Here is a 26464-nt window from a genome sequence, read left to right as displayed (position 1 = left end):
AAGACAGCAAGAAGTCGTTTATCTTGAAGCAACCTAGGCATGCAAAGCTTGGGGTCACAAATTAATAAGAATGGTATCTAGAGATCCTATTCAGAAATTACAATAAATTACATAAAAAAAATAGTCATTGGTAAATTGTTAACTTGTCTGCAGATTATATTTTGAACTAAAATGGTTACTGTTAATGCTTTTTTATATGGAAATTGTACCATTTACCTACTAATTACAAAGTCAACAAAGAGTGGGGGTAACTAGTATTTTCTACTGACATTTGTGGAACAGGTGCTTAGTGAAAATGATGCTTTTAGAACTGAGGAAACATGGTGAAACAAAGCAGCCAAACTAAATGCTGGCTGCTTATGAAGGAGAATCAGGCTCAGATGAAAAGAAGATTTTCTATGCATCCATTTATTATGTTTCACTTAATCCAGGATTGGGTCCGAGGGGCAGCAGCCCAAGCAGGGAAGTCCAAACTTCACTGTTCCCAGTAATTTGGGGCAGCTCCTCCAGGAAAACCCAAAGGCCTTCCCAGGTCAGTCGAGAAACATAGTCCCTCCAGAGTACCCTAGGTCTTCCTGTGGATGTCCTTCTGGTGGGAGGTGGCTGGAGCCCCTCACCAGGGGGGCGTCCAGGATGCATTCTGACCAGATACCTGAGCTGCCTCTACTGGCTCTTCTTGGTGACTCTACCCTGAGTCCCCTTCGAATATCCAAGGTCCCCACCCTGTCTTTAAGGGAGAGCCTGGACACCATGCGGAGTACACCGCTTGTATCCACGGTCTCGCTCTTTCCGTCACTACCCAGAACTTGTGACCATAGATGAAGGTGGGGATGTAGATTGGCCTGTGAATTGAGTGCTTCACCTTTTGGCTTAGCTCTCTCTTTACCACAGCAGGACTGTACAGTGCTTGCATAACTGCAGACACCACACTAATCCATCTAACAATTCCCATCCCCGTCTTTTCCTCATCCGTTTCTTTCTTGTAAAATGTGGGAAGAAGCAGGGAGGGATGAATGGCTGGGACAAAAGGTGGAATTTGTACATTTTGACTTGTTAGCCTTCTTAGCTGCATCCCAGTGATTTAAAATTTGTCATATTTTTGGTACTATAAGAACATACATCAGCTAGACTTACTGTCTCCTATAGAAAATTGGCTACAGTGGGAATCCTGCTGTCAGACTAATACGTTTTTAATCTTACACCATACCGTCATGTAAATGTTCAGGTGCTACTGCATGAGGACATAGTGAGGTACTTTTGTGGTAATATCCCTGTTTAATTGTGTAAGCTCATCATTAGGCCATCACTGTGACAATTCTGTTGAACTTGAGTAAAATATGCAAATCATATGTGAAATATATATGTTGCATCTGAGTAACAACACTCATGCCACATTTTTTATATATATTTTAAAAGGTTTCTGGCAGCTGGAGGTCAAATTATGTGAGCTATAGTAAAAGATGAAGAGGTTATGCTGAAGTATTACTTGTGTATCACTATATGCCATTGAAATGCAAGGTTGATGTGCAAAGGTGTGATGAACTTTTCTCCAGGCTATTGTGATAGTATGTCTTTTCATACACCCTAGAAAACTAAAATTAAAAAGAAAATGTAGTCCTTTGCCTGCAAAGGCCCTCTGGTGAGGACTGATGAAATAGTTAGATACACAGTGCTTTGTGAGTGTGACTGTGAAAAGTGCTCTATAAATAAAGCACTCTTTCATGCCACAATTGATTAAAACCAGGATTATGACTCTTTTGAATGAGTTGGTTCGACAAAGCTGCCTCATTTCTAGAATTTAATGGAAACCTACAGTAAAACGCATTCTTTGAATCACTGCTTTCACAACAACACTTTCTCCTCACGTTTTCCTCCACTGTAAAATAGTTTCTTTGGCTCAGCCTGCAGCTTATGAGTGAGCGTTTCTGGTACACATCTGGTAACCGTTAAAATAGAAGGACACATATTGCATCACCAATATATCAGACAGTCACCCCTTTAGACAAACCCTTAATTTGTCTTTATTTAAAGATACTGTTGATGAAACAGAAAAAGAAATGCATGTGTGACTACTGACTAACTCGCAAAATGCATGTGTGGAGCCTAGAAGAGCTGTTTGGCTGCTGGTTATGCCTTGAAAAAGTCTTTCCCCAAATAAGTGAGCTGTCAAACTGATGGGGTACTCATGCACAAAATTTGGCTGCTATGGCAACACCTGACAGGTGGTGGCTGCGGAGCTTTTGGTACACATGTCAAATGTGGTCATGCAACAAACAGCAGCACAGCTGACCTCCAGAAGGCAGTGAGCAGACGTTGTTCACTTTGAGAGGAAAAATAACAACAGAGAGTGCATGTGTGTGTGGGCGTGTGTGTGTTTTAACTTTTGAGGGCAATGTTCCCTGAAAGAGACATGACAACATAAACAAAGAATGTTTAAGTGTCACTTCTCGCAACGCTGTCACAGTTGTTTTGAAACAGACATCTCATAAATATCTTTTTTATTTATGAGATAAGACATCTCATAAATAAAAAAAGTACCTTTTTTTCCATCACTGCATTTTATGAATGAAAAATAGCTGGTGTTAAGGACCCAGATCTAAATATTAATGTAAACTCACCAAATCAGCCTGGTATAATTTTAAAATTGCTTCCAAAGTAAAATATTTCTTGTCAAAGGAAGAGACAGAAAAACTGCTACTCGCTTTTATTTTCCCATTAGACTATTGTAGAGTTGTTTTTTCCTTACATACGTTTTAGCATTGTCACTATGAGGTACATAATCATTTTTTTAAAAATAGTTTTAAAGCCTTGAACTCACACTTCTTTACTAAACAACCTTACGCATTGTAATTACTGCTGACAAAAATGAATGCTAAAGTCTTTCACTGCTTCTGTTCGTCCATCACCATGATGGTCTTACCTATCCTGTCCAGTCGGTCGATGGCAACTGTCTCAAAGGCCCTCCTCATCATGGGATACTCTTCCAGCACTTCATTGAAATTGTCCACCGAGAGAGAGTACAGGCGGCAGTAGGTGTCAGCTCGAACACTGGCTGTCCTCCTGCCTCGGGTCAGCAGACAGATCTCTGGAGGGGAGAAAAAGGGAATATAAAGGCATGACTAGAAACCAGAAAATTGCAGACTGACAGATTTTAGGCCGTCAGGAAGTGAGAAGGGCTCCGAAAGTGAAGCACCACATTGAAACAAATCCTAACCTTTTTTTCCCTGCTGAAGAAGAATGAAGGGAGTGAGCAAATATGTGATCCAAATTGCAGTGATTTTCCGTTGCAGGAATTGTGCATAATTAGTTTGACCAACTAACAAAAACGTGTGTTTGCACTGCACTGACAGCTGTGTTAAGGATGCACTATATTTAGACATGTGCAGCTAAGCTTCATTACTTCACTTGTTCCTCCTCCTTTCCTTCAGTATTTTTTTTTTTTTTTTACCCGTAGCTCTACTTTTTTTGAGGGCTGGGGCTGACTGTTGTCTTGACAACCACATGCCCTCCTTTTCCCTCGCCTTTAAAGGTCGACCTCCTCTGACTCTCAGTGGAAAAGGGAGAGAATAACAAATCAGAAGAATACTCCATTAAGAAACTAAATAAAGGTTCTGCACTAAAATTAACAGTGAGTGCCTGAGGTTTTTTGACATCATTTTATAAACACAACCCTACTCACCATTAGCAATCGGAAGATTATTCAAACAGCAATCTGTCTCTTAGAGGTTTGTTTGTTCTTTTGGAAAACGTATGTTGTCTCTCAACAGATGAGGAGTTTGAGAAAGTGTCATATTACAGTAAAGTGTTTTAGTAAAACATTTATCAATAACTATGTTTGAAAAAAAACAGCACCAAATTCATACCAACATGGCCGCCGCTCTGAGACGCTGAGAGGTTGACTGACAAATGTCGGCCACGTTTAAAAATGTCTCTCACTGATCCAGCTTTTAACTAAATTAATCACACTTACAAACATGCCTGCATATTTATGAACCAATACACAGGCCATTAGGAAACTTGAGGTTCAGTACTTTGCCTAGTGGGACACGTTGACATGTGGCAGGACTCAGGAGCAAGCTGGAATCAAACCCACAGCTTTCAAACACTAATATAATAATCTAATATTATTTATTTGTGCGTAATTCTTCCATCTTCTGCTCAGAGAACTACATTTTAGATCCACTTATTGCTGAATAAATAAGATAAATTCTCTGCAGACCGACCAACTGATCAAACTTTACAAATCATTGCACACAAGGTGACGCATTTCTCTGATGGGAGAAAATGAGTCAGATCAATCAATCCATCAATTAAATTTTATTTGCATAGCACATTTCAGCAGCAAGGCATTTCAAAGTGCTTTACATCAAATCAAACACAGGAACACAATGCAACATAGAATCAACAATAAAAACACGACATCAAGTCAAGTTCCATCAATAAATTTGTAATTGATTACCTATTAAATACAATCATAAACAGGTTGGTTTTAAGTCGAGTTTGCATCCATAAAAGGTTTACCTGTTACACTCCTACTGTGTTATATGGAACAAAATACCTATTGCTATTTTTATTCCCACAGTTAGCTCATGTGTTTGGTTGGTTAAATCAAAGTTAAATTAAAATTTGAGAACATTTGCTTGCTATAAGCGTTCAGTCCTTTGCTTCAAGGAGCTCAAACCTTTTGATCTACCAGAAAAAACTGGACTGATAACCTTGGAAAAAATATCAGCCCAATTCAACCTGACAACAATTAGTAAGTTCACAGTCATTTAATCTTAGGTTGTTATGCGAAATGTAAAAAAATAAATTTAATTCAGTTTGTTTATATAGTACCAATCCACCACGAATATCGCCTCGAGACACTTTACAAGAAATGATTTCAGTGCAGTCATACATAAATTCCAACTTATCTTAGTTATCAATCAGTACAGAAAGCTCAGTTAACTATTCAAAATAGTTTCGAATTTTTCTATCCACAGAAAGCACCTGTAATTAAAAACACAATCGTTATGGCTCATTTCATTCAACTGATAAAATGATAAAAAAGTTAATTTAACATTGCAATCAAAAATGGTTCATCTTAGATTGTCTTAAAAGAGTGAATTTTCACACAAATTACATTTTTAATGCAAATAAATACACTTTTTATTATGTGATAGAGTTTACACAAGTGTCGGTTCTCATTTACTATCATTAAAACAAACAAAACAAAAAAAAACAGGACACCTTATTTAAATATTTTGTATTTTTAAGAAATGGTCAGGTACCTAATCTCCTTTTTTGTCTTTTGAAACAAAAGTGAATTTTCTGCACTTAAATACCAAAATTTAACAGTGTTTTGATGTGAAACAAAATGGACTTATACAAGTTTGTCAAATGAGAAAAAATAGGGCACCCTGCCCCTTACTTGATAATGTGCTAGAGCTTTGGTTGAAATTACTTTAGTGATACGCTTCCTGTGACAATCTACCTGCCTCTGAACTTGCTTGGACGGCCACATCCAGGTGTGTTGGCAATTGATTTGAATGCCATCCATTTGTGGAACATTTTTTTTCCCAAATACTCTCTTGAGAGCTCTTTAAAATCTATCCCACTCTCACAAGCTGCTGAAATCTGCTGCCCAAGGGCCACAGAGAGCTTTTTCAATCTCACCATAGCAAACCAAACTGAATGTCTGAAGATTGAGCTAGGCAAACCACCTCCAAAATGCAGAGTAACAATGTTCTAAACATGTGATTTAAATTGAGCCATATTTAGTGGGAATAAATGTGTACAATTTACTCAATAAAGATGCAGAACGATCACTTTGCATGTTACTCAGGTTATATTGTAGCCCAATAGCTACAGATGAATCTCAGCATATTTTCATTTAGTTTGCTGATTTACCGCATTTACTATATTTTGCATGACATGCGCTAATAAGAACCTTTTGAAGATTTCAGGGACACAATAGTGAGAATATTTTGGCGCTCCACTTTCTGTGCGAGCCACTGTTCGCAAACTGGCCAAGACATCATTTTATAAACCCTCACCTGGGATCTTTGTGGTTTCTCATAACGCACACATTTGCATATTACCAGCATCATTAGTGGCCAGTGGGCTGGGCATTGAAAGCATAATAACGCTAATGAAACCACGAGGGCTGAATAAATTGTTCATGCCACCAGGTGTCCAGTTGTAGTTCATGGTGCCATCCTTAAAGATGATACTGGAAATTCAGAGTGGACGTTAGCAGGAACATGAATTTTCATGAGCACATCTTGGACCCATTACCTTTACCAGAGGCTCTATGTTTTGTTTTGTTTTCTTGTGCAAGACCAAAGCATATATATATATATATATATATATATATATATATATATATATATACATTAAAGCCTAACCCCAATGCATTATCTTTATGTAGTCATCACAGGTAAACATAATATATAGCATACTAGGAACTAAGAAAGCAAAGGTTCTATTAAAAATACTTGAACCCAGAGTTAATGGGTAGTTCTGATATTTTGCAGAACAATTGCAGCAGGTGTTCTCTGACCTTTTGGTGTAAAGGGTTTATAGGTGAAGTTATTTGTAGCATAGGGAGATGTCCAATTAGTGGTTGCAGATTTTGATATGGCCCATATGGGCCGTTGAACAGGGAGGCATTAGAAACAAAGGGTGATGGTGGGATGGGTGGTACAAACTAATACAACTTCACCTGCACAAATTTTCTATTGCTTTTTGGTATGTATAGAGTTTGAAGAGTTGTTAATACGAAGGTATTGTTTGTTGTGGCTCGTTCTGTCCAGAACAGAGAAACTTCCTTGATCCAATCTTATTGTTAGGATGACCAAGACAAGTGGCCTGTCTGTCGCAGGGCAACACAGAGACAGACAGGACAAACAACCACGCATACACACTCACACCTAGGGAAAATTTAGAGAGACCAATTAACCTGACAGTCATGTTTTTGGACTTTGGGAGGAAGCCAGAGTACCTGGAGAGAACCCATGCATGCCAGAAAGACCCCAGGCCGGGAATCGAACCCATGACCTTCTTGCTGCAAGGCAGCAGTGCTACCTACTGCTCCACTGTGCACTATGCCCAAGTCAAAGTCAAAATCTAGAATCTGCTAAGATTTAAAGATGGAGCTGTACAGATACTCTACATCCAATCTGGTTGAGCTTCAGTCATTTTGCTAAGGTGTTTCTGCAAAAAATTCAGTACTTGGCAAAAGACTTGGATTAAAAGGCGGCAACTCTAAAACATCAATATTAGTAAGTAATATTTTGTCATAAGAAACTTCTTAGTAAGCTTATAAAATTACTTAAATCTAAATCTGGAGATTTGACTGAATTTAACTCTGACTAGGTGGGAATCTAATTCTCCCACCTACTTTCCATAATCTACTGGTATCTACTGGTAATAGAGGTTACATTGTAGCATTAAACTAATTTATTAAACTATTAAACCATTTCTGCACACTTCCACAAAGTGATTTAGTGATTTTACCCTACATAGTACATGGTGATCCTGCTGTCCCTCCAATCCAAGGATAACTGTGACATCTTCTTTGTTGACTGGCACAACTTAAACTCCTTTAATCAGACATTATTCATGGCTCCATAGACACAGTTCCTCTAAGCTAATTAGTTATTATTAATTAGATATGCGTGCACAAGAGCATGCTGTGCACTTGGGTTAATGCAACAGTGCTAAGGGCATCTTTCACATCAGTGACCTCTGATCTGCAGCAGTAAGGACACAATGTTAACAATTCAGCACACAGAGTTTAACTACAGGGTGTTAAAAGAAGGACATGTGACTATCGGTTTAGAGCATGTGCATGTTGGGTAATGTTAGGGAAAAATTATTTAGTGAGAAATCAGCTGGAGAAGGCTAATGTATCAGCATTTCAAAATTACAGGGTATTGTTTTGTTTCCTAACAAAGTATGGAAGTATCAATTTTGCATGCAGTGAATTCAGAAAGCATGTCACAGCAATAACGATGCAATAAAGTGACGTACCGCCAAAGTAGGAGCCGTCCATGAGCTTCATGCCGATGCTTCCTTTGGTCAGGACGCTCACCACCCCGTGCTGAATGAAGTACATCTTCTTGCCAATGGTGCCTTCTCTGATGATGTAGTCTCCTGGCTGGAAGACTTCAAACCTCAGCTTGGTCAGCATGGCTGTCACAAAGTTCGGGTCGGCGTTGGCAAACAGCGGCATGGAGGCCACCAGCTTACGGCAATTGAAGTTGACAATTTCCTAAAAGGTGAAGACGGAGAAACGGAGACCACAAGGCATGTGTAAAAATGCAATGAAACTTAAACGGTGCCTTTATGGAATAACAATTAATTCTCTAATACGTTAAACCACAATTGATCCAAACTAGATCTACCTGGTACATTTCAGCTGCCTCCAACATTCATTTCAGCTAAGCAGAAAAAAACCGCAACATATTTTTTAAAATGAAAATTCAAGTCACACATGCCTTCTGCATGCCTTAGTATACACAAAAAGAGGAATATTTGCAGAATTACACAAACAGAAAAAATATATCTTGGCTTAGAGTCTTTTTAATGAAGATGCCAGAGAAGTGAGCAGCTTTCTTTAGCTGCATGGTGCTCTACCTGTTGCTGTGCACTGCTTACCAGACCCAGAAGCTGGCTTAAAAGACCCAGAAGCTGCTTACAAGCTTTTATTTTGAAATGAAAGAAATCACGTCCTATTCTGCATTTTTATTTTGTTTCAGATCAACTTGATCTTTGAATGAGGTTTTGAAAAAAAAAAAAAAAAAAAAAAGAGAGAGATTGTTTCCCAGCTAAAAACAACCTGTATTAGGTCCACATTTATCAAAGTTTATACCAGGAATCATAATTAGGCCATTTCTGGTTGACTAGGGTTGACGTCGGGCATTTTTCCAACTCCTTCTGTAAACCTTAAATATTTCATGCTAAACATTATGCCAGTGTGAGGCAAGTTATACAAACTTCTCCTGGGGTGAAAAAAGTTAATCTGATTTTGATTTGATTAAATGCCTGGAAACTGCAGCCAAATAGCAGCTGAAATCCAAACACTTTTGGTTTCATTACCTTCTACGACAATATTCAGCTTATTATCTTTCATTAATAGCAATTTGAAGTTTGTTTGTTTGAGCTATTCTGGTCTTGTGGCTGAGGAACTTTTTAATTTTTTTGGGGATATCTGGGAACAGACATCTAAACAGCCATCAACCTATCCAGAGAAATATGTATGCATGATTAAGTTACTGACAGGTATTCATTTAAAGATTAGTAACTGTGGAAATTCATTCACATGTGACAGAAGGCTACAAATAAAACAATCCCAGTAGTCCAGTGATCAGAAAGGAGGAAGGTGTGTAATAATTGTAGAGTGTTCTCATACTTCTCTCAGAGGCTCATTTAGCTCCTCCAGGATGCTCTCCTCATCGAACATCTTCCCTTGGTATCTGTGCTCGTAGTAATCATGGATTTTCTGTCGGAAGTCAGCCGGCAGTTTGTGGAATGACATGTACTGCTCCACTTGCTTGTACTAGAAGATGGTGAGAGTCGGGGGAGATTGAAAAGAGGAAAAGCAGATGGTTGGATCAATGTGAACAGGAATTAGAGACACAACAGTTTGAGAGGTTTATCTGGCATTACGGACATCTTGCCTCAATAAGTCTGAGGACTCATTACCTTCATTTGCTTAAAGATTACTTATTATTGTTTGTGGTGTTTGGAAGAATAAATATGGGTTCTGTTGACTACCAACCAATTAAACTAAATAAAAAGGAGTATTTTTTTTTTCCAAACTACTTATTTTAATACAGTACTTTTGTTTATGTTAATATGATCACTTTAAGCTGAAAATGAATGATGTAAACAAATGCATGAAAATAAATAAGTAAATAAACCTTGGCCATTCATGGTCGAGTTGGTTAATTAGCTAATTAGCCTTTATGCAATTATCTCTTCACAACTTCAGCTTCAAACCTTGCAGCCTGCGCTGAAACACAACATTATACATCTACACTCATCAGCTCTTGCTCTGTGTTTACCAATGTCAGCATCAGAAATGACATAATGTTTTGAGCACAAAATAGAAATGTCCTAATGTTATGTTTTATTTTCTGATTCCAATGGATTGAACCATCATCACCGTATGATCAGTTTGGGGCATTTTACCAAAAGTATGTCACAGACATTTACTGAAAATTGAGTAGATCATGAAATAGATTCTTCTCCCCTTAAAAAAAAAAAAAAAAAAAAAACTGTAAATACTTTTCCCTTATTAATGAGTACAATTCCCTGCTCACATGAGGACTGCATGACCCAGATGTGTTATGGAGAGAAGCTATAATAAAAGTGTTAAGGAATCACGACAGCGATGTGAGGCCCGTGAGAATTTATTCTGCTTGCTTGTGTTTAGAGCAATCAACTGTGAGCTGTGACTGTACATGGTAATCACAGACAACCTCACAATTTCTCTGGATGGCAGTGAGATGCACGAGTTCTTCTTCTTTTTTACAGAACAAATGCACATAAGAATATAATGACAATCCTTCTTTTCATACATGCAAACAATCTATGATGGGATTTATTTAAATCGTTATTTGATAAGGTTGTTTTTCCTGTGTGTGTCACAAGGGTGGCCCCCGCCCTCGCCCAATGGCTGCTATATATATATATATATATATATATATATATATATATATATATATATATATATATATATATATATATATATATATATATATATATATATATATATATATATATATATATATATGCAGTCTTGCAAAAGTATTAATTTCACTTGAACTCAGCAGCTGGCTCCAGGACCCTCCAGTGAACAAATCTCAGTGGAGGGTCAAATTAAACCCAATGGATCACACACTGACCACAGTTACTCTCATCCGCATCAAACGGTACCTTAATGTCTAGCTCTCCTAACTGACCATATCACATTTCAAGGCTGAATACTTTCTGGAAACGGCGTGCTGCTTAATCTACTCTGAGGCTTCCTACATCAGGGGAAAACTGCTTGGTGTCATTTGGGGGGAGGAATTGTGCCATTCCTGCTTGTTCTTGGCACACAAATGGCTCCAAGATGTGCTTTATTTATAGCAGGTGTGTGTGTGTGGGTGTGTGTGTGTGTATTGTCCTTGTGGTTTTATGTGTTCCACCTTCTAGTAAATGCAAGAAAGCATGAAAGATTATGGTGGTTGACATATCACAAAAATGTGTGTTTATGAAATGTGCCTGCATGATATACAACAGCAACAACTGAAGCTAGCTGGAACATATTGTTCAGCTGTGCTGCACTGTAAAGAAAAAAATAAACATCTCTAATTTATGGTAGAATATCAGCAGAAATGTTACCATATAAATACAGTAAAATCCACATTTATATGGTAAAAATCTGCTGCAGGTATTTTACCATAAGTTAGAGACTTTTTTTTTTTTTACAGTGCTCTACACAAAACTCACTAGCTGAATATAAAAAAATGGCTCACACACAGAAGCAAAAGTCAAGATTTACAGTACATTCCTCTTGCCAGAAACTCTCTTCGAGAATATTAAAGAAACTATTAGCTGAAATGAGATGACAATCTGTACAACAGATTCATATGACCCTAAAGTGTGAGTTGTTTCAAATGTTACATAAAGTTGATCTCTCTCTGTGTGTCTGGTGTGTGAAGCAATATGAGTCCACCAGATTTGCCAAAAAAAAAACAAGATTTTTTTTTTTTTAAATCTTAGCTTTTTTAATTTTTATTTTTTTTTATTTTTAGTAAAGATAACATTATAAAAACAGAGGAGAATTACAGCAGTCTCAGTGTGTGAGTGTGTGTTTGTGTATGAGGTGGTGGTGGGGTCCTTTCCCCTTAAATGCAACAGTCATCAACACATGCACTCAGTCTTGAACCTTCCCTGTCTAGAAAATTTAATTTATCCACACTACAAGGTGACATACGATTTAGAGAATCAAATGGAGACTTGATGCCTGTGTTCAAATCACAATATCCTTATTATAGCACCGACTCAGAAAGACATTGATTTTCTTTCTCTGTAGGACCAGCTCCACTTACCATGGAATATTTTTTGCAATTTAAAAATGAAAAGAATATATATATATATATATATATATATATATATATATATATATATATATATATATATATATATATATATATATATATATATATATATATATATATATATATATATATATATATATATATATATATATATATATATATATATATATATGTATATATATATATAATTTCTCTGGAATTATATATATATAATTGTATATATATTGTATATATATATATACACAATATATATAAAATATATATATTTTATATATAGAATAAAGTATGATTTACTTTGCCAAATTTTGGTCTGTTACTCTAATTGTTGTCTCTTTATGTTTGACAGAGGAGACATACAAAAGATGTCTTGTGTAACAGAAAAATGTGAAATATCTTGTTTAATAGAAATATATGTTAATATTTCTATTACACAACTTGTGCAAAATTTGGTTGATCATTCAGTGGCTTTTTTTTTTTTTTACTTCATATAGAGTCTGAAGTTAAAAAAAAAAAATCAAATTTGATTTGAGTATCTAGTTCTGGGTCACATATATTTAACTCTGAAGCCTTGGATAATGGATAATATTACATTTTATCCACCAATAGCTAAAGCCATGTAACTTTAGACAATGCAATTATTTTGCAAGGGCAATTAAATACTTTAATTACTCTTGTTACCCAAAATGTCCAAAACATACCTGATTAGATATGGGTTTGAATTATTTATATCATTTACAGTATTTTCAGGCAAAAACTGTAGACAAGGCAGAAGGAAGTTTTCATAACCGCCATTTTTCACATGCATTAACTGCAAGATTTGATCATAATTTGAGTTTTACTTATCGTGCACAAAAATGACTTGCACATTCAAAGTGCAGATGTAAAAATAAAGTTAATGAAGTGTTTTGAACCGCTTAAAAAATATTTCCTATAATTTTCCTTTTACTTCAAAGACTTTTTTTAACCACATGCTGAAAATGTAACTGGGTCTGCCATGAACTTTTAAAAGCTTTGCAGATTTTCCGTTTATTATGATTTTCAAATGGGCTTCATTTATTTGGCTTTGCTGGTACATTTGATAAACTCAACTGTGTCACATTTGAAAGCACACCTGACATTTTGCTACACTGAGAGCTGGATCTTGTTTAGCTGCACCTCTGTCAGTCTGCTATGTTTGGGGACACTGAATTTACAAGGACCTTAAAAGTCCAGTTATTGAACAAAGTCCGCCTACTTGATATGTGTCAGTAACAATAATGATGTGGCCAAGTTTGCAGAGCATCCACCTCATTTAGCTAAAAATGGGGATAAGCTGGAAGACTTCTATTAAGTGTTTCCGGCCACAGGATTCAGAGTGTGACAGTCTCAATTAAACTGGACTGACATCTCAGTGGCTGGTGGAGAAGAGGCAATCCGCTGGGTTTCTCAGCGTGAGGCTCAGATTAGTGACCATGTCACTCAAAGCAAAGGGGATGAGGCTGAGACTCATATGACCTCACATTTTAAGCATTTTTATAAATATAGTAAATGCCAGAGTTCAAATCATCCAGGAGATTATTATGATCAACACAGTTTACGTCTTATGAAATATAACTTTGAGGCCCAAAATGAACATGAAGTGAACTCGAAGCTTTCCGCAGTCGCTGTATGAAACCAAACAATTTAATATATTTGGGAAATTAAATCAGATCCTCTCAGCCTGTGGGCTTAGCAGGAGGCAGATGCAGCAAAGAGGGTTTTTTATGGGACATACACCCCTGAGTCGGTGGATTGTAAGTATGATGCATGGCTGTCAGTGTGAGCTGCGACAGAGGGGAGAAGTATAAATTGAATTGGGAATTTTATTAATGGTCCATGCTTCTGAGCATCATGACTCAGGATGTGATATATATATATATATATATATATATATGTTTGTTTGTGAGAAAATTTCCTGGAATTTTAACTGAATTGTCTGACTGAATAATTTAGGATGAACCATATTGATAAATGCACACAAAACAGAGTTTCTTTCAAAGAAATCTACACAAACACTGCTGTGGGAGGATCCACTTCCCTGGACGAGCTGCAACTGCCTGATTTATTTTTTACTGAGGCCAGCGAAGACACAGTTACATTAAGCCAACCTATTGAAAACGAAAGCATGCACCAGTTTTCTCTTCTTCAGCTTTGACAGGAAATTCCTATTCATATTATGTTTTCAAGGTAATATTATGATGATTTAGTAACAGACTTTATGGGGTTGAGGTTTATGTGATTGGAAAAATACTACCCCTACCGAAGCATGACGGTAGAAGTGTGATCCCGTGGGAATTGTTTTCCCATGAAAATAACTCTGGGAAGAAAACATGATCAAATACGTGATAAAAAGGTGTAACTGTCAGAAAGATTTGGAGATTTTATACAGAGTATGGTGTAATAAATGCTGCAAGAGAGAAACATTTGCTTTAAGTGCGTTTTTCTAGACGGAGTGTAACAGCCGTAATTGTGTAGTGCCTCATTAATACACTAGTATCACTAATGATGTCACAAGTATGCGCCACTGCTTCTCTGTAGAGAGCGTGGGAGAAACGTGCTACAGATGGACACATGGACTGAGATGGACACGTCAGCTCCCTAACTTTTTAGTAACGTTACGGGTCGTTTGGACTCTGCTCATTTTCATGTTTGATAATATAGCAGCCATTCAACCGGGCTTTGTAAGGTTGTTGTGTTTATTAAAGGACAACACTGTGGAATTCCCAGTACCAGTGTGGTTGTGAGTTTTTGACCGTCCTGATGAGTCTGACGCCTCCTCTCCTCCCTTAAGCACAACCCAAGCGTTATTAGCCGATTATTAGTGTCAAGGTAAGTCACAGTTTTAAAACCTTCATATATAAAGTGATCTTATTTTTATTTCTCCAATACAATTCTGACATATTTTAAAATAGTTTTGCACAAATTAATTTTAAGGTTCTTGAGACAATAATACATTTTGCTTAAGTATAAGTTGGGATTGGTGAAGACTAAAAATAGTAAAAACATTTTTTTTTCTGAACTGAAGTAGAACTTATTTTTCAAAATCACTGCTTCTGTCACAAGAAAATGCTATTTTTGTAAATGTTATGCGATTCAGTTTTTAAAATTGTACTCTTATTGACTATTTAGAACATCCTTCACTTAAACTCAGCGGAAAGTAAACATTTGAACGACTTCCAAATAATTGTTTTGGAGCTGTTTTCAGTGAAGAGTTCAGTTGCAAGCTAAAATCAGTGAACCTTTGATCAAAAGGGGAGATGACAAAGCAATCAATAAAACCTAACCCAGGTCCCTTTGAGGTTTTGGCCTTCTGGAAAAAAGAAAGATACCATTTCTAAATTAAAATTTTAAGCGTCCAGGAAAAGTGAAACAGTGTTCATCTTCATCAAGGAAGGCCCCGGGGGACCCGAGTCTCCCGTCTCTCAACTATGAAGGGGAGAGAGTGTGATGGAGGAGTGGAAGCAGGAGTGCAGTTATGTAATGGCTAATGCCCCATGTACACATGTGGTGTCCCTGGCAGCTGGTGTACTGCCCAACAGCGCAAAGGGCAAAGTGACAGATGAAATGGGAAAGGGCTGGTGGCTTGGAGATGGAACAAGGGTTGTGCAGAAATTTATCAGAGAGGAAACTGGTCTCCAGTACAAGAAGGAGGGGATGACAGAGGCACAATAAGGTGTGCTAATTGTAGCACCATTCTTCCTGTAGCACTACTTCAGAATGTTACTTTAACATAAACAAATACAAGGGGGTAAAAAAAAAGTACTATTAGCTGCAAACTTTATAACAACCCTTGCAGCATGTGTCCCATAATTGTCACTGAACAAAAATAAATCTTTACTTTGTCAAAAAAAAAAAAAATTATAAAAAAAGAAATAATCAATCCCATATTGTCAGCTCAACAAAAAACACCAGGACAATATACAAATCCAAAAAGGTCTTTATATAAGACAGCGGACAAGAATCAACAGAACCTGTTATTAAGTAGAATTTTTATAAATAATTTTCCCAGTCAAGGTTTTATTGTGAAAATTGTTAAAAGGTAAAGCTCTGAGACAAAAAAAAAAAAAAAATAATAATAATAATAATCAAATTCACAAAATAACATATTTACAGAACTCAAGGAAGATCCTGACCATCTGGAGTTGTGCTTTCAGTTCACATCATATGCAGCAAAATGAACTAATTAGTGCTTCATGGGTGAAATCCAGCTGGGAAACCATCACTGAAGGAAAGGCAGTGAACAAAGGCCATAAGATAAATTATGAAAAGTTAAGAGTCATTTTTACTACTAGACCTGATATTTAGTGGTTATTTAATAGGGCTATCTTTTCTGTTAAACAAAATTTGAGCAAAAACTAAATAATTGAAAACTTTGATAATATGGTTATGGAAACTAGCTCATACCTAAACCGAGCACAGAACCCAAAACTTAAACCTCAATATCAAGGAAAAAGTAAAAGTGAAAAGAGTGACAGAAAACCAGTGCTCTAAATTATGTAATAAACTTAAGAGATTAGTTTTTGATTCAGACCAAAATCTTAAGGAATCAGAGGAAGTTACTGAAATGAGTTGTTAATAGTTTTAACAGTTACAAAAGTTAGGAAGAGAAGCATTAAAGCTAGGTTTCATAAAATAAATAAACAAATAAAGACATTTAGTTTAAAACTAATGAAATGTCTCCATCACATCAGAAACCCAAGGAATCCAATATGGCAGCTACTGATAAAAAAAGTTGTGGAAGTCTTCAAAGAACAAAAAAATGAATACATATTGGTTGGAAATCTTCGACCTTGTTAGTAATACTCTCCCTGTCACTGTTCCTCTTTCTGTTCACAAACTAAGCATGTAAATCGGGCGTCTGACTCTGAAAAAGCAGGAAACTTATGAGCTTGTTTGTCTAAAGCAGCTCTGCAGGAAACCTCAGAAATTCTCTCATTCTTTCATCCGGAGGCTCTGAGCCCGAGATGATGGTAACTATCACAGCTATTACATTTCTGTCTTAACATGGCTCACAATGCCGACTGTTTACTGTATGTTGGGTCAACACACGGCCGCACTAGCATTTACACTACATTATATAGTTAATCTGTTTCCCCACAAAGGAAACAGAAAGGAAACGGTTCCAATCCAGATCCGTTCGGCGTGCTGTTCCTCGTCGGTTAACGACGGACGAAAGCAGCCGTGGGGCATCGGGGATCATTGGGTTCGAGATGACTTGTGCCGGTTCATCCTTGCAGGGTGTTGCATCTCTGTTCATTATTTTTCTGCGGCCCATCACAAGAGAACAGGAAACAGGATGGACGGCAGGAACCGACGGCTGTGTATGTCACAGCGCTGACAGAGGAGAGCCTCGAGAAACTGACAGAAAACAGACACCAGCTCGGAGTCAGCAGCTCTCTCGCCTTTCCTTTCCATTTTCTCTTGAGTCTTTATTAAACACAGAACTCTGCCTACAGCAGGAGGACCTCCTATTAGGCTCTCAGCCCTAATGTCAAAGTGTTCAAGTGGAAAGCAATTATACTGCTATTGTACAGTAAGATTGTTTTTTTTTTTTTTTTTTTGTCCTCGCTCACACAATAAAGCCAAGGATAGGTTTCAAAAATGGATTAACTGGCATAGTGACAGAAAAGCTATAAAATTAAAGAAACAGTAAGCATTCATCAAGAGCAGTTTTCGGTACTGTGATGCTAAATCTAAAACAAATCTGCCGTTTAGAAATACTGTGTGCGATGTACAAAGAGAATATGAAAAATAAAGTGAGGAACTTTTAAAATAACCCTTGACCACACAAAGTTTATAGAGCTAATTAGTTCTAATAAATATGTAATATATACAATCCTATATTACAAGTGGGTAAGATGTAAAAACAAAGGGCAAGATGAAAGGGAAAGTTAGACTGGAGAGAAAAATGTGGTTAAAAAATTGCGCAATCAAGCATAGTAAGGTAAAAAGCAGGGACTGAGACTGTTTCGAGAAGTCATGATGAATCTGTGGCTCGTATTTCTTTCCTGAATGTCGCAGTCGAGAAGCTGGCGGTAAACAAACCAAAAACTGCCTCCAGGTTTGCAGGTGGCATCTTTTTTTTTAATGATTTTATTTTATGCTTTTCTGTGAATTGGACTGTGGGAATTTAATGTTTGTCTTTGACTCAGACTGAAAGGAGGATTGGGGACAATTAGTGATAATTGTTAATTAAGTTTTTATAAATGTGCTTTGCTTTTGACCTGCGTCATCTAGAGTTCTGCTCAGAAGTTTACATACACTCATCCTGGGAACGGTTCTCTTATTCATTTTTTTTAATTATTATTCTTAATGTAGAAACATGGAGAAGAATTCAGTGAATCAGTTGAAATTTATTTGACATAAAATGGTATTTCACCTCTCTTATACATGAACAGGATCTGTTAAATAGGTTGATTCCCATGTTTACTCAGCTTTTAATCATACGTAGTCCTTACATTTTCAACAGGGTTAAAGTAGGAAGAGGGTTGGAGAAGTGCTTAGTTTGTCTATTTTTCATTCCAAAACCAGTTGATTTTTTTATTTTTTTTTATGTCCTCTTAGACTGTATAAAATTTATTAACGTCCCCTACCCCTTCCCTATTCCTGCCACAGATGAAAGGAAACAAGGTACGGTATTCAGGAATTGCGAGTGAAAAAGACAAGTTACTTCTGGAGTGGTCAGAAGAAAAAAAGAGTGAGGTATGTTGAGGTTTATTATCTCAAAACAAGACTTGGGAAGACATTTTTAAAGATGAGGCTACACTGTATCAGCTGTCAAGCACGGTGGTGGAAGTGGCATGCTGCGGGATTATTTGGTGGAGGTGCTGTTGATGGAATGATGACAGTGGATGGCTACATTCACAGTATTAGACTTCACTTCAAATCAGTAAGTAGATAATTGTAACTTGGACGCAGTCGGAAAAATAAACATCAAAAATACCTTTGAAACTGAAAATCAGGCTAACATTAACCTTTCGGAAAAGCCTTGGCCTCAGTCCTGTTGAAATATGGTGAGTTGTGTTTAAAAGATGGATCCACGCCAGGAAAACAGCTAATTAAGATCAACTGTGTCGTTTATTTTTTGCCAGGACTTCAAACGTTCGTCCAGAATTGTAACATTCATAGCTACAAAAAGAGCCAGTTTTACACAGCTGACTTCAGCAATTTAACCAGAAAAAACTGGAGCTGTATATAAATATTTGAATAAATATATGATTCTTGATTTTAAGAGTTGATGAGCATAAATTTCATGCCATCCCTCCTTATGGTGAGTATTGTAAGAACTCGGATCACAACTATATTATGCTTGTAAATGTTATATAATGTAAGCATTGGTTATCTGTTTCATTTTGAAAGCCGGTCCAGCCACTAGAGTCAGCACTGTATTTAAACGCTGCTGCGGATGCGGGGTGATATCATAACCTTAAAAAGCAAAACGGGATCGCCGCAAACCATCTTGAACATGATGCACCATCATTCAAGAACAACAAAATGAGGAGAATAAATCTACAACATGATTGCAATTCAGAGAGAAAAGATATAATTGAGTTTTTTAGGGTTCAGAGGAAAGGACCTGTTGTTCTGATGTGTTTACTTGGGACCCTACAGTGACGTGCAGGAGGGACGGACTGAACGATGTCCGCATCACCCAGGATCTGAGGGAGCTAACAAGTCACAGGACACCCCAGACACAGCGGGGTTATAAAGCAAAAGCACGGCAAAAGCTTTGATCTTCTGTTGTACAAAGAGCCCAGATGTGCGCCGGTCCAGCACGATACAGCCATGAATATTGGACTAATAGAGCAGATGCTGTTTCCATCTAAGTCCATTGGTATCATATAAACGATTCTTTCTATTCATATCAAATGCCATAACTTTATTTAGACTGTTGGGCAAATAAACAGAAAGTAATGTTTTTATAGAGGCAAACGGGGGCAGTACTGGGGGCTTTCAGCCTGATCTGCAACCTAAGTCATTTACACACAGACTGCAGTAAAAAGTTGTTTTTATTTCTCACAAAGAAAACAATATTAGCTCCGACATTGGCCGGTTTTGAGAAATATGTTCACCATGAGTGAATGAATAATTTGAAAAAACAATCCCAACAGCAAATGGCTGGAGAATAACATTCTTAATTTCTTGGTATACGAGTCCCTTTTTCAATTTTTTGTTCACACTAATCCCTGTTTGGGTCAAAATGCTCTTATAAGACAGATCATGATGTCTGACCAAGCCAAAAGACCTTCCTTGATGGAGTTATTTAGTCACATTTCTTACAGAAAACTATGAGAAAACAGAAAAATTGCTTTAAATTGTCCAAGCAGGAACAAAATGTTCCACCGAGTTGATATACAATGTCAAAGACAGCTAGAGACGACAAATGGTACATATATGTGAAATGCAGAAGGGGAAAAAATTAACAGACCCTGATATTAAGAATGTTTTAGTTGTTATTGATCAGTCAGAGAACAACAGGCAGCGATAATGCCATGATACACAAAGGGAGTTTTCACCTTTGATAGTTCGATAGACTCGGTTCGATTGGGGAACAAAATTGCAACATTTTCTATCACGGTGCACTGTGTCAGACTCTTTGAAATACCTGCCTACTTCAGTGCTCGTGGTGAGATGAGACCAAGAACTACAGAAGGAAGCAACACAAAAACCTCCGAAGAAGACACGAGCACAACCCCCTTCTTTGGTAAATGTAAAAAAAAAAATAAAAATTGGAGTGTTGTCAGATTTTACTGGTTGTAGAATTTCTCTTTAGTCTTTAGTAGAAAAGCTATGTTTACCCAGAATACCCTGATATAGTTGGCTTCCTGCTTTCTTGATTTGACAGACAAATGGGAAACTAGACGACAAAGTTACATCTGCTTTACTTACCAATATCAAAGCAACCTAGGCAAGAGCTGGTGTTTTTTTTAATATATATATATAGTAATATCTCTTTCACTTTCAAATAGTGAGGCTCTGTGCTGAATCTTTGCTCCTAAGTGTTAACCTAAACACAAACACATGGGTTGTTTGAGATGCTAGTTAACTGATGTGCAACAGCATCCCTACCTTTTCCTGGTACTGCCGCCTCGATGAATCTAGAGACTGGATGAGGGCGGTTGCATGGCCAATAAACATGGCATAGCAGGTCGCTCCCACGATCATACTGAGCATGGTCAGCCAGATGTCCGACATGCTCTCTGGGGCTTGCCTGCCGTATCCAATGCACAGCATGTGGCTCATGGCCTTGAAGAGGGCGAAGGAGTAGAGCTCGCTCCATGAGTCGTTCTGTTGGAGAGCGGAAGAAGCTGGTTAGAGGTAAGTAGGTGCGTTTTTTTGGTTTTATGTCAAGAGAGCCAACCTGGTGAAGCATCATACTTTTAATTCTCTAGCGAGGAAGCAGCAGCAGCAGCAGCATGTACAAGTGTGACTGAAGTGGTTGAAAGAGGCTGTATTAGGAAATGAGAGGTTTTATGGGTGAGAAATTCCTGGCGAAGTCTGCAGCTCTGTGTCTGCCGAGTGGTTCTGGTTCCGTAGAGGGTCTAATCATCGTCACTAAGCAGAATTGCCTCGTCCCAGCCGAGAAAGAGGACGTAAAAAGAGAGTTGTTAATGAGGAGTCTGCGCTGCCTTCTCCGTTTCTCCTTTGATTGGTGCTCAGACACTCAGCTGGCCCTAATTCTCTCATGTTGGACTCATTAGACAGCCCTTCACTGGCACCCCACTTTCCCTCCTTAAACAGCTGCTGTGGGCAAACCGCCTGAAGGTTACCTATGTGCATGAAGGGTGCTTCCTCAAAAACTCACAAGCCCTGAAGCCACTATCTGATCGGGTAGATTCTTATCTGATTTGTGTTTCTCCAGCCTAATTTGCATTGAATTTGAAATTCAAATAGGCTCGGTTTTGAAGAGGGAGGGGGAAAATATGTTTGCAGAAGTGCAAATGGTTGAAAATTACCATTTAGTAAAGTGAGCTCGGATGAAGTGAGGAAATAAAAGAAGCAATTTAGATTTCTGTAAAACAAAACAAAAAAATACAGTGGTATGTTTTGTGCCTTGAAGCTGAGCCAGAGAGGGGCTCATCCTGTTATTGGAAAATAGAAAGTTAGAATTAAAAGCATAATAAAACACATTTGGGCACCCTGCACCAGACTGAGGCTCACTTAGATTAACACAGGTTGGGAAAAAATGTAAAACTGCTATCAGCATGCTGTAACACTGCAGGTGGATAAATGTCAGGATTGGGAACCTTTCACACATAGAGAAGTCATAGAAATTTGCTTCCTGATTCAATCGGCCAAATCTGTTTGTCTCTGTTTCTGACTTTGTGATTTTACTGTCCAGCACTGGATTTAAGAGCAAAATTTCAGGCACAAATAAGTGCACAATAATTTAATGAACGTTTATGTTCCACTGGGATCTGATTTAAGTTTACCAAACATGACACGCAACATAAGTGAAAGAGAGTGTTGCAGAATGATGCAACTTTTAGCAAAACATTCTTCTCCTCTTGGAGCTTTTTCATACCGTGTCTCGTGTCAACCACAAACTTAAAGTGGCAAACCAACACAAAGTAGCAGGAATGCCATATGTGGATAAAATCCAACACTTTAAAACACCATCTTCAAAGTGACCCATGTTGGAGGCAGCATCAACTTGTAGGAATTTTCTTGTGTTGTTGTTTTGAAAGTAATTAAAAGTTTGTCAGAGTTGGAGGCCGAGGATCAGGTTCCAGAGCAATCTTAGACACACAGCCAGAGTTACAGTGGAATAATGTAAAGCAAAGTTTATTCATTTGTTACACCTGGCTCAGACAAAGTCGAGACGCCGAAAAAAAAATAAATGTTGTAAAATGGATACAAAGCTGGTAGAGAGATACGTCCAGAGTAGAGTTCTACAAGGTATTGGCCCTGGAACTGAATAAAATTGCACAACTTTTCAGAGATTTGGTTGAAAAAAAATTTCAGAGCCACAAAATGTGCTTCCAATTTACAATTATGAGCTACTTCACTTTTCTAAAAAAAAACAAATAAATAAATAAATTAAAAAAAAAAACAATTGCTTATTAAATACTTGCTAAATGCAACCTGAATGACACTGAGGCCCATTTTTCTGAGTTATTGTTCAAAATTGGAAAGGCTGAGAACCTGTAAACAAAGTAAATGATCTTCAACACTGGGAAAATAGCTCCTTGAAAATAACTTCTGGGCTAAATTTGGTATGCCTAAAGTCAAAGAAGCTTAAAACATCTAGAGGAGGAACTGAGTTTATTTTTGCATAGAGCTTACTAGGGAGGCAAAAATATCCACAAAGCTCACCATTGCAGAGTGAAAGATTACAATTAAATGTTCCACTGTGTGATTATGCTGCTGTGATAATAAATACACTTTTGCACATTTTTGGAAGCAGTACTGCTAATTGGGGAGGATGGTGAACGACTACCGTAAATCTTTACACCCCAGCAGGGATTTTTTTAAAAACTTTTTCTCCTATAAATTAATGCAGTTAATGAACACATGAACACAAAAATGCACTCCGATGTGGCCTTACTTCCAAGGTTACCTCGTTGAAAACACAGCAAGGATTAGATCGTTTGAAATTTTTTTCACTGCCAGGCACTAGAGTCGCAATTGTGAACAATTTAATTGATGTCTGATGATTTGCCTTCTGGAAAGCAGTACCTTATTAATTCTCAGCAGCACAACAAATATGCATATGTAGATTTTACTGAAGTCTTCATTTACCTGTAACAGTTTGATTATAAAACTCTATACAGGAGAAACTCTCCTAGCAGAAAAAAAACAGCTGAAGAGTCCCTTAGTGTCTAGGTTTGAGTTAACAGCTGATTAAAACCGACAGATTGCACAGCTGTCTCTTACTGTAGGAAATTACAATCTTCAGAGTAACACAATAAACTAATTCTGCAGAGATTCTACCTTGTGTGAAGGCGGGGGGGTGGAGGGGGAGTGAGGAGGCAGAAAAAAACAAATGAAATTAGTTCTTGTGTTCCATTTTATTTGCTATCAGTCTTCACTGAGCTGCACAGATGATAGCTAATTGTACATAATACATTTAGGGAGGAACACAAAGGGACTTTGGGACATGGATAATGCATGGTGCAGTCGGGTAGTGACTGTACGTGCACGCCAGCACACTCGTCTGGGTGGCAGCTCTCCGACTCTCTGGATCCATCTGCTTATGTCGGTAGGCGACTGTGTGCTTGCTCCGAGTTAGGGTGGGCAGTTTTTCACCCTAAAACCGACACGGGGAGTTTGTTTTACTTCAAAGGACACACATTTAGCATTTTAATATGCAAACATCCATAAAAATAACTTGTTTAGATTCATAATTTAGAGCCACTTGGTCCATGTTTGAGTTTATTATTCAGAACTAAATGGGAACAGCATCTTTGGATAGCTTGCTGTCGGCTGGAGTGTGTTGGAAATTAACAAGGTTGCACAAAACAAAAAAAAAGACTTTGATTTAAGCATCACAGTAATAACTTGGTGTCACTTTCAGTGTCAAACCCAAATATTAAATTAATGAGAAAAACACAATGATATTGTAATATAGTGCATTTTAAAAGTATTTATAAGCCTTGACTTTTAATACATTTTGTATATGCATGCATATTTTGTAAATAAACCAACACAATGTTGTGCTTAATTGTGGCGTGGAAGGAATGGTATACATAATTTTCATTACCAATTTTGTGAATATGAAAGCTGAAATCCACTGCATACACCTGTTCTAACTTGTGTCATTACTTTGTATAAGCGGTTGAAGGGCATGTGGATTATTGGTGTGCTGTCCAATCAGATTTCAGTATCAACATGTCGCCAGGGTGCAACATGCCTACATGCAGTAAACAATATGGCAGCAGAATAGTTCTTTTAATCAAGGATCCACTCAGGACGCATTTAATGATGTCTGAATGATGCATTTAGAGCAGGAGGCTTGAAATCCAGTGTTATGTGAGATGCATATTGTTTTACAACTTAACCGTGATTATAACGTCACCATTGTCTGCCTTTCTGCTGTTTTCCTGGTTCCTCATAATACTGATTGTTCACTAATGTTCTTTAACAAACCGTGAGAAAAGTATTTTCTGTTGGAAATGTGGTAATACGTGTAACAAGTAATACAAACAAACAACAACAAAAAAATTCAACCTAAAAGATTCTAAATGTTGTGAAGCATTAAATTCTTATTGTATAGACACCAAAATGGTAACAGCCTAAATTGAAATGATCTGATATACCTACTCACATTTATTGTGCTTGGTGAGGTTTGATCACAGTTAAAAAACAGACTTTTTATATTGCTGCATTTTATAGCTTCACATCTGTTTAAGCCCTAAAGGGTTCAAGACCGGGAAATAACCCAACAGGGCACATCACAGCTGTCATTTTGTGAACTTTCAGCAAAATGTAGTTCCACTCATGCAAGTAGGACTATTTGTAGTCCAGATAAATAAATAAAAAAAAACTGCTTCAAAGATTTAATCTTGCACAAAGAGACGTTTTTCTATAAAGTAAACTGGTTAATATGGGTCCTCAGGTTCTATTGGCCGTAACTTCTGCCTTATAAAGGGTTAAATACCAAACACAGAAGTGGAAAATAAATAGCGGAAGTGCAACCATGTCCATTTTTTTTGTTTGTTTTTTTGATGACGTAAGCTGCAACCATATGGTATAAGCTCAAAGCGTCTTTTCAAATCTGGTTGTGCCAAGAATGAAGAAGACCTTTCATTTTCAACTATGGAAAGTCTCTCCAGAGATTAAAAGGTCGATAAACTGAGAGACAAATTTCACAGTGGGACAATAAAGTATCTGATCCGAAAAAATAATAACCTTTTTTCTTTTTTTACCATTGCAGTCAAACATAATCTGTTATACCATGTGGCATGCAGGATGTTGACCAGATGGAAAAACGTTTCATTGAATCGTCAGTTCTGCTGAACAGATCATTGCCTTCTCCTGTGTTCTCTGTAGATTCAGAATATCTTAAAGGACATGTCACAGCCTGAACATAAAATTTAGTTTCTATAGGCAACAACAGGCATTTCAGTTTCTAGAGCACAACAAACTTGGAGTGGTGTCCTTAGTGATAAATAAATAAATAGATACAGTCTCAATCAGTCCCTACAGAACAGCAGATAAGCTCCTAATTAATTATCATTTATATAATTCATGACTTATCTAAACACATTTACTAGAGTGTCATTGTTATCTGGTGGATCCTTGCCAGATAACTACGGTGGTCATCTGCACAGCAACACCTTCACAAACGGATCTTACACTTTCTACTTGTTCACACAAACCCTGACAGGCCTCCCAGGCCGTCAGATCACCTC

The 26464-nt window shown here is 37.4% G+C and overlaps 1 protein-coding gene across 1 annotated transcript in view; it reads right to left on the bottom strand.

Annotated features, from left to right (window-relative positions):
• hcn2b (hyperpolarization activated cyclic nucleotide-gated potassium channel 2b) overlaps positions 1-26464 on the bottom strand; it is a 45522-nt gene that overhangs the window by 6617 nt on the left and 12441 nt on the right. Inside the window, exons 4-7 of the mRNA XM_044130101.1 lie at positions 21180-21398; positions 9395-9541; positions 8014-8254; positions 2921-3085 (exon numbers count right to left, since the gene is read on the bottom strand). Of these exons, the coding sequence (XP_043986036.1) occupies positions 2921-3085; positions 8014-8254; positions 9395-9541; positions 21180-21398 (772 nt within the window). The remainder of the gene's footprint in view (positions 1-2920; positions 3086-8013; positions 8255-9394; positions 9542-21179; positions 21399-26464) is intronic.

Source organism: Gambusia affinis, linkage group LG10 (assembly GCF_019740435.1).
Source record: "Gambusia affinis linkage group LG10, SWU_Gaff_1.0, whole genome shotgun sequence".
NCBI lineage: Eukaryota > Metazoa > Chordata > Actinopteri > Cyprinodontiformes > Poeciliidae > Gambusia > Gambusia affinis.
The sequence above is the reverse complement of the archived record's forward strand: the minus strand, read 5'-3'. Positions and strand labels throughout refer to the sequence as shown.